Source organism: Agelaius tricolor, unplaced genomic scaffold, assembly GCF_023055355.1.
Source record: "Agelaius tricolor isolate 1412-34295 unplaced genomic scaffold, bAgeTri1.0.p SCAF_46, whole genome shotgun sequence".
NCBI classification, from domain to species: Eukaryota; Metazoa; Chordata; class Aves; order Passeriformes; family Icteridae; genus Agelaius; species Agelaius tricolor.
The window spans coordinates 1,575,580-1,584,146 of record NW_027269306.1 but is presented as its reverse complement, the minus strand read 5'-3'; the positions used below and the strand labels follow the sequence as shown (position 1 = coordinate 1,584,146).

Sequence of the window (8,567 nt, the reverse complement as noted above, 5' to 3'; positions counted from 1 at the left end):
CTTCTGGTGGCTTTTATTTTGTTGCTGTGTTACATGAAGGCGAATGATGAAAATTCACAGAGAGGGCTCTAAAATTCTGATGTGGTCATTCAACTGAACTTCTTTTTGAAGTTTTAAATTTGATTAGCTTGCTTCAGAGGGTCTTGAGAAGCCATCTTCAGTGCAGCCACACCTCGAAGGCTCTTTGTTCTGGATGTCCCACTTTTACAGCCTCAGAGGAAGGTGATCTGGCCCAGATAGCAGCAGACACCTCAGTGCTGCTGAGCTTTGTGCCAAGCTGGTGGCAGCTGCTGCTGGGCCAGCAGGAAGGTGCTCCTGCTGCCACAGATGGCCCCACATGGTCAGTGCCTCCAGATGGCCACCTGCTATGGACCAGACGTCCATGGAAGGCACATTTGGCCGTGCTGTTGTCAGCCAAATGTGCTCACTGTGCCCTGGGGCTGCAGTGCTTCCTAAAGCTGGCGGTTGGGTGGGGGTTTCTGTGCCTAGCACTGTGTTTCAGGGTCAGTCAGAAATGAAGTGTAAAAGGCTGAAATGACAGTACAGTGTATTTTTGATGCCAGAATAGTTCAGAGTTGACAGAAAGCTTTAAAGTGCTAAATGTGAGGATCAGGTGAGATCTGGTAAGATCTGATGAGGATCAGATCCTGCTGATGTGGATCTGTCACTGTGCTTCAGTGCAGTTGGTCACAGTATCTGCAGAGCTTTTCCTGCAGCTCTGTGCCTCAGGTGATGTGTAAACACCTCTGTCCAAATTCTGCAGATACCTGTGGCTTCAAAAGCTGCTTCCTTTCCCTTCTTTACAGCTAGCCTTCTGTATTGTTGACTTTTAAATGCATACTGGTGTCTAGATCCCACTTTTCCCATAGCAAACAGGGCGCCTGGCTCAGTGCATTTCACACTCTCACTTCTGGCAACATCTAACAAAGAAGGAAAGGCAGCCTGAGCCTTTCAAATGAATTCTCAATTCTCTGCCTGTGAAGTCCTTTCTGTTAGTAATGATGTCCAGTTGTCCCCTGTGTTCTTTCCCATCCTGTGGACAGGCAGTTATGTGTAAGTCATCTTCCTCTTTAACTTTCTTTAGGATGACAAACACTGCTTTAAAATTGGGTATTTTCCCTGTCACTAAATGCAAAGTACACGTTTGTACTGCAGTTAAGATGGGAAATTCATTCAAGGAAAACCTTCCAGAGTCAATGGGGCTGTCACATGCAGGACAAAGGGGTTCAGTGAATGAGCCTGGCTTTTCAGCTGGGCAGGTGATCAGTGTCTGGGAGGCAAGAGAGAAGCTCTGTTTGCTACAGCTCACAAAGCAGTGCTGGTGCCTGTGGTGGAGTCACACTCAGCCCTGCAGCTCTTGCACACTGTGAAGCTCCTGCAGGGAGTGACTGAGGCAGCACAAGTGGGAGTTTTGGGAGGGCTGTGGGCAGTGCTGCTCCCCACTAGAGAGGGAAAGGTTCAGCAGGTGCTGTCTGAGCAGGGCAGAGCTCTGGGAGCGCCAGGGGAAGGCTGCAGCCCCTCCTGCCTCTCCCCACCCTGACTGTGCCTGCCCTGCTGTGCAGGAAGGCTCATTAATTCGGGGTAAGGTTTGAGGGTGATTAATGTTAATTATATCTTCCTGCCTCCCACCTGTAGGAAGGAAGTTGCATTTTGTCTCTCAGGAGGGGTGGATTTGTGCTCTAAGCAGGTTCAGATAATTCTACCTGCCCTTGTCCTGGGGAACAGCACTGAGAATAATAGTGTTTGTTAGAACTTTGTTAGAATAATAAAGCTTTGTTAGAATAATAAAGCTTTATGCTGAGAGAATGAACTACACATTTGGATGGATTCTTCTCAGACTCTGAAATGGCAGGTTGGGAGCATCTACAGCCTGTTGGCAGAGGTGCCTGGAGGCTGCACTCCATTCTGTGCTTGTTTTGGGGAGTGAGATTTTCATGAAAATGAAAAATGCCAACTGTTCTGCTGCAAAGAGATACCATGGCCTGCCACCAGTTTCACAGACAAGTCACTGTCTGGCCACAGTCACTTCTCATCCATGAATGAAACCCTCATCTTATGGGTTCCCTTATCAAAAGAAGCAAGACTTGGGATGCTTGCAGTAGGTCTAGTGCAAGCAAGGCAATTTTGGATCTGGAAGAAAAAACCCGACCCAAACAGGATTAGAAAAGTTAAATTTAGGAAGTAGTTAACTACAGTTGTTTGGTAAAACCCCAGTGATTTTTCACTAGCTGTAAAAGATCCATTCATCATTCTGGAAAATACACATTTTTAAAATCATTTGAAATAACAAATCAATCTGCTACTTGTATTTTCTACATAAAACATGCACACACACACTGTAATAGAAAATTAAGAGAAAACCATAATGCTTGAGAGCTAGACTGAAAAAAGTGCTGTGAAAATTAGCTTATTGATGGCTCTATTACAAAGTCGAGTTCTATCAAAACCTAGAAAAATGGGAAAACGACGAAATGAGGTTTGTGCGGGGCTCCCTGAAGGTGCCAGCAGAGGGCCCCGCACTAAACGTGCTGGCCTGGATTGAGCAGAGTGATGAGCAAGCTCCATTTCACTATAATAATCATAAACTGCCATCTTTGCTCTGGATAATCGCTGGCACTCATCAAGGGGAAGCTAATTTTGCACGGAATGAATTAGTGATTTTGGGGGGGGGGGGGGGAAGCAAAACGGTGGAAATGGGACAGCATAATTGCGTTGGTGACACGGGGAGCGTGCTGAAGCAGTCAGATAAATGTGTAATTATGGGTTGTCAGGGCTTTGGATGCTGCCAGCGGCTGGGTACCAGGGTGTCAAGCCGTGGCTGGCCCATGCTGAGGTTTGCTCCACCTCAAACCTGACTTCTAAGAATTTCTCAGCACGACAGCTTCCAGCAGAGCAGAGTTTCTGGGAGGCTGAGGCAGCTTTCCTGCGTGTAAACAATGCTGCAGCCTTTCAGGACCAGCTCTCAGAGTCCTGGAGCATGTTGTGCCCCAAAGCCACCTTTGCACTGCTCCTCCTCCCACCATCACTGCCTGTTGCCCGCAGGCATGGGCTGGGACTGAAAGAATTCGTGGATGCAGTTCAGGGAAAGAGACGATGCCAGGATAAAGATTTCCCGCTGCTTCTGCTGCAAACAGGACTTGGTGAAGACGCTAAATGGACTGCCCAGTGCTGGGTGTGACCGTGCCCGAGGCAGCAGCTGGGGCTGACCCCTTTGCTGTCCAGAACACATCCCCTGCGCTTCGTGTTGTACCCTAAAGCAAAACAGAGAGGATCCTCTCTGTCCTGGATCTTCCCTTCGAGTCAGGGTGTCTGAGCTCCATCCCAGCCCGGGAGGGAGTGACGGAGCGAGCACACGAGTGGGGCGACCAGAGAAGACCTCTCCTGTGTTTTTTGCTCAGCAAAAAACGCCTGAGGACGTAGCTGCCGCTTTGGTCACCTCCTGCGGTACCCTCGAGCTCCTCTATCCCCAGAGCTGCTTCTGCACTGGCAGAAATGCTGCCAGGGGTGCTCGGGCTGCTTTGCCGGGAGGAGGTACTGGCTGCTGCCTGGGATAACGAGGGACATCTTTGGAGATGTCCCGGCCCGGCCACTCCCAGCTCGGGACATCAGTGAGCAGAGAGGCACTTTCAGCCTGCCCGTGTCGCAGCACCGCTGCGGGCGGGCGCACCTCCGTTCGCACCCAAAGGCGGCGCGGGGCGCAATCGCTTCAGCACACGGGGAGGTGACACATCCCCGGGACCCAGTGACCCATCCCCGGGACCCAGTGATACATCCCCGGGACCCAGTGACCCATCCCCGGGACCCAGTGATACATCCCCGGGACCCAGTGACCCATCCCCGGGACCGAGTGACACATCGCCGGGACCCAGTGACACATCCCCGGGAGCCGCTGTCGCCAGGCACGGGCCAGGACTCGGTGACCCATCCCCGGGACCCAGTGACCCATCCCCGGGAGCCGCTCCCCGTTCCTGGCCCGGGGGGCTGCGGAGGGGTCCCCGTGGCCCCGGCAGCGCCGCCCCCTCTCCCGCCTCCCCGCTCTCGGAGGGCGGGGAGCGGGGCCGGCGCTGGCGGCGCCCAGAGCCCTTTGTGGGTGGGTGCAGCTCGGTTCCGCCGGAGCCCGAGCAGCCGGGCCGGGCGGCGCTCAGCGGGCAGAGCCCCCGGGCGGCATGCGGGGCCCCCGCTCCGCCCCCTCGGCCGCCGCCCGCCTGCGGAGCCGCCGCTCCAGAGCCCGGCCGGCCATGGGCAGCGCTGCCCGCTGAGCGGGGCCGTGCCAGGCGCGGGGATGCGGCGGGCGGCAGCGCCCGGCCCAGCGCCCCCGCGCAGCGCCCGGCCCGCGGGCCGAGGAGGAGGAGGAGGAGGAGGAGGAGGAGGAGGAGGAGCGGGCCCGGCCGTGCTGCTGCTCCTGGCCCTGAGCGCGGCCGGACCGCCGAGCGCCCGCGCCCAGCCCGGTAAGCAGCAGCAGCAGCAGCAGCAGCAGCAGCGCGGGAGATGCGCGGGGCCGCCGAGCAGCATCACCCGCCCCGGTGAGGGATGCGGGAGAAGGAGAAGCGTGCCCGGTGCCCGGTGCCCGGCACCGCCGGGAGCAGCGGGGAGCGCCGGGCGCTGCTCTTTGTCTGCCGCATCCCGTTTGTAGCGAGGCTCTCTGTGCGCCGGGGATGCTCGGGGTTTGTGCCTTTCCCCGAGACAGCCAGCGCTGCCTGGCGCATTTCCGATGGGACGGGATCCTCGGGTTAGGGCTCGTTCCTTGCACGGGCAGAGGCTTTTGTTAAATCGATTCTGGTGATTCTCTGTGTGTGTGTGTGTGTGTGGTGCGGAGGAGGGGAAGATAAGGAGGGGTTAGCAGAGGGCAAGCTGTGCTGAGATCTGAGCTAAAATCTAAAATGCAGCTGAAAGAAAGCTCCGACAATTTCTGGGTTATTTTTTTTCCCCATTTCCCTGGACTTTTTGAGCCGGGCAGTGTCCTGTGCTCTCCAGACTTCTCACAGCTGTGGAGGTACTCGGTGACCTCAATGCAGAAATGGTTACTGTTGCTGGCAGTTATTGTGTCTGCCAGGTAGAGATGCCAAATATAATTCCGAGGCTATGTAAAAGAGGCTAAAATTGATATAGGGCTCGATTATTTCTATGGATTTAAGAAAGGACTAGGTGTGTGAGTCCACATTTTGAAGCTGTTAACAGGAATGCTCAGTAATTGTGTACAATTGGTGTCAGTTTTATAGCTATAACATAAGAAGGTTTGTCTTCTGCAGGTTGTAGGTTGGTGGAGCAGTGCCTCTTACTGCATTACTTGTGCTGGGCATGTAAATGCCACAGTCTGATTTACCTCTGTGACACAATGTCCAGAGGAATGGCTGATTTTTTACCTTTGCTTGTCAAATCGGTCTGGATTTCACAGGATCTCTCGCACCACACCTGAGTTATGAGATGTGCTCCTTCCCTTGGAGGCAGCCAGGCTCTCAGAGCTCAGCTGCCAGAGCTGAGGTATTTCTGACAATGCAACAAGACACATCTTCACGCTCCAGGATGAGATTCAAGAGCAGGATGAAAAGTGTTAATAATATTCTGTTTCTTCCTTTGTGGTGTGCATGTATTTATGGCACAGCCATGATCTCATTTGTAAGTGAAGAAATCCAATAGAGTTGAAAAACTCTGTATTTGTAGGTATCTCATAGCCAACAGCTTGGAAAAGAGAAAAAGGGGTGAGAAGCAACAACAGCACCAAGCCAAAGTGCATCATCACAGTGTACACGGCACGCACAGTGGAAAATACTGTCATTGATAGGCTTTGCCTGGGAATTTCAGATTATTGGGTAGTTACACTAAGATACTAAACAGAATTTGTTGTACTTGATAGCTTTGAGCTTTACAGCTGAAATTGCAAATAAAACTTTACTACTCCTGTGCCGTGTTGATCACTAGATATGATTGCTGAGGTGCATTAATTGGATGTCAATTAACCTTGAAAGCTCTGCCTTCCAGAGCACATGCAAGGAGCAAAACGTGGTAGAGCCAAATTTTCAGTCAAGAACATTATTTGTGTCTAAGAATGTTTATAGAGAGCAGCCCGGGCCTGGATTTCTTTTAAGCAAATGTGCTTTTACTCATTTTGGTGATGACTACAGGAATGTGTGTGATTAATAGAGCTGATCTACTGCCATGGAGTCCAAGGGGTGATACAGGATGCAGTAAACACTGGGAGCAGCACTTGTCATGCACCATTTCTACTGCAGCTTCCTCCAGTGGCAATGTTTGCCTCTCTGGGTAAATTCTGTCTGTACAGATGCACACACTCGTGGGTAAATGCTCCAGTCTTCTTTTGGGTTTGTGTGCAGCATTGCAGTGTGTGGAGACAAAGCAGGGAACCAGGAGCATGGAGGGGAAAACCTGTTTGACTCTGGTGCTGCTGCTTCAGAAGACAACTCAACATTTTCCTCATCTCTGAGATCAACCATATTTCCTTAGACTTCAACAAAAATTGAACACAAAGAGAGACCCCGGCAGGATGAGCATTCAGTTTCCAGGTGTTGGGCTCAGAGGGATTGGTTATCTCTGGTCAGGGGCTCAGTGCTGGTCAGTGCCCTGGGACTCTTTCACCATGGACTACAGAGTGATTAGGTTTCAAACATCAGATGAGAAGTTTTATTTGTAGTTTTACAGGTATTTTATGCTCCTTTAGCTGGGTGCATGCCATACTGCCCAGTGACATGCAGAGTTAATAATTTCCACAGTGTGTCACCCCCAGGACCACTGCTTGAGTTCAGGCTGAAAACAAAGTTACATTGCCCACCATAAATCAGGATTACAGAATGGCCAGGGCAAAAATGAGGTCAAACTGAACATAATCTGTCAAGAAAGAAAAAAGTAATGCACCAGAAATGGAAGGAAGGAATCTGAGGGTTTGGGTTGACTCCTACCATGCTCCAACCGGGTAGAACTCCCTCGTGACCCAGAAGTGTGAGCTGTGGGCAAACATTTTCCCTGGGAGAAGAAGGACACAGGTTGGAATGGCAGCTGTTGAAAAGTGATCTGGTGTTGCTGGAGCATCTCTCAGCCAGTGCCACCATGGTTTGGGTAAAGCAGAGGGAAAGGCACATTGTTCATGCTTGTGCTGCTCATGAGATTGATCAGCTAATCAGAGGGACTGCAGTGGGGGGCCTGTGGAAATAAAGTTTTTAGAAACAATAAAACAAACCTTTTACATTTTGAATCACCCTTTATGCTTGCTCGTGGAGGCTGTTTGAACGATAAACTTGTCAGGGAAAGGTCCATTTCCCCCTGTGCTGGCTGAGCACCAGCACAGTGAGATCTCACCTTAATTAACAATGATTTCACAAACAATAAGGACACCTCCAGCGCCAGGGCTGCTTCTCCCAGCTGGAGCTTTGATTGAACAACTCACAGAGTGCTCTGTGCCAGCTGCTAAATTGCCAGAGCCACCTCCCACAGGCCACAGCTCCCGATGGATGGCAGCTCCTGAAACTCCCCAAAAAGCACCAGAATTGGTGCATCTGGGAGTGCAGGGGCTGCTGTCCTCACTGCCCAAGGGGCCCAAGGGGTGAGGGCTGTGAGCACATGGGGCACCCATCCTTCCCTAGATCCAGCACTGTGGAAAGGGATAAGGACATGGGAAAAGGATGAGGACATAGGAGAAGGTTAAGGACACAGGAAAAGGATGAGGACATAAGAAAAGGATGAGGACATAAGAAAAGGATGAGGACATAGGAAAAGGATGAGGACATAGGAAAAGGCACCCTCCATCTCCTGTGGTTGCTCTCCACAATTCCCAGTAGTCCAGCATTTTGGAAGATCAATAGTCTCAGACTGGTCATGTTGCTCTTTCAATGTTCTGATCACCCCAAGAGAGCAAAATGCATGCAGACACCTCGGGTGCCCTGTGAAAGAGCAGTGAAAAGTCCCAGTTCTGCCTCATTTTAATCAAATCATCACTACAGCAAGGGCTGAAAGTGGGCTGCCAGGGGCACTCAAGAAGGTGCTTCTTTGGCAGGATTTGAGGTTTTCATGTATGTGCTTGGCACAGACCCTCCAGCCATGAGTTACCCTCTCGCACTGCATTCCTGGATCTGAGCTGATAATAAATAATTAGCTGACAGTAAATAACTCTATCCATATAGCCAGAGAATGCTCTAAATTCATATATACTGAAACCATTGTGATGAAGCTCCATAGATGTTTTCTGATGCTCTCCCTAGATGAAGACAAGCAAGTAGCTCAGAGTAGATGGAGGGGTGTCCATGTTTTTCCTTTAGGGAATGCTGACTGGCTGTTTATGGTAAAGGGACTTTTAAATCTTATTTTCTGACATGTTCACTCACCCAGGAGTGTATGGCATCCTCCTAGTCTTCACTGGGCTGATTTTTTAAAGTATTTCATACTTGCTTGAGGTCAGGCCGATGAACAAGAGGAAGGGGACTGTAATTTTCTGTTTATGGTATTTTCTTAGTCATGTGGGAAAGGTTGTTTCTGCTGCTGGTAAATACTGGGAATGTTTGCAGATGAATTTCATTCAATGTCCAAACATGTCAACATTTCATTAAAAAAGAAATAAG

At 50.8% G+C, this 8,567-nt stretch overlaps 1 protein-coding gene across 5 annotated transcripts in view; it reads left to right on the top strand.

The window, feature by feature from the left end:
* Nucleotides 1-3,803: 3,803 nt before the first annotated feature.
* The window catches only part of KIAA1549L (KIAA1549 like), a 135,829-nt gene continuing 131,065 nt past the window's right edge, over nucleotides 3,804-8,567 (top strand). For all 5 annotated transcript variants that reach the window (XM_071455237.1, XM_071455233.1, XM_071455234.1 and 2 more), the window contains exon 1: nucleotides 3,804-4,448. In XM_071455237.1, coding sequence (XP_071311338.1) covers nucleotides 4,283-4,448 — 166 coding nt within the window. In that variant the 5' untranslated portion in view covers nucleotides 3,804-4,282. The remainder of the gene's footprint in view (nucleotides 4,449-8,567) is intronic.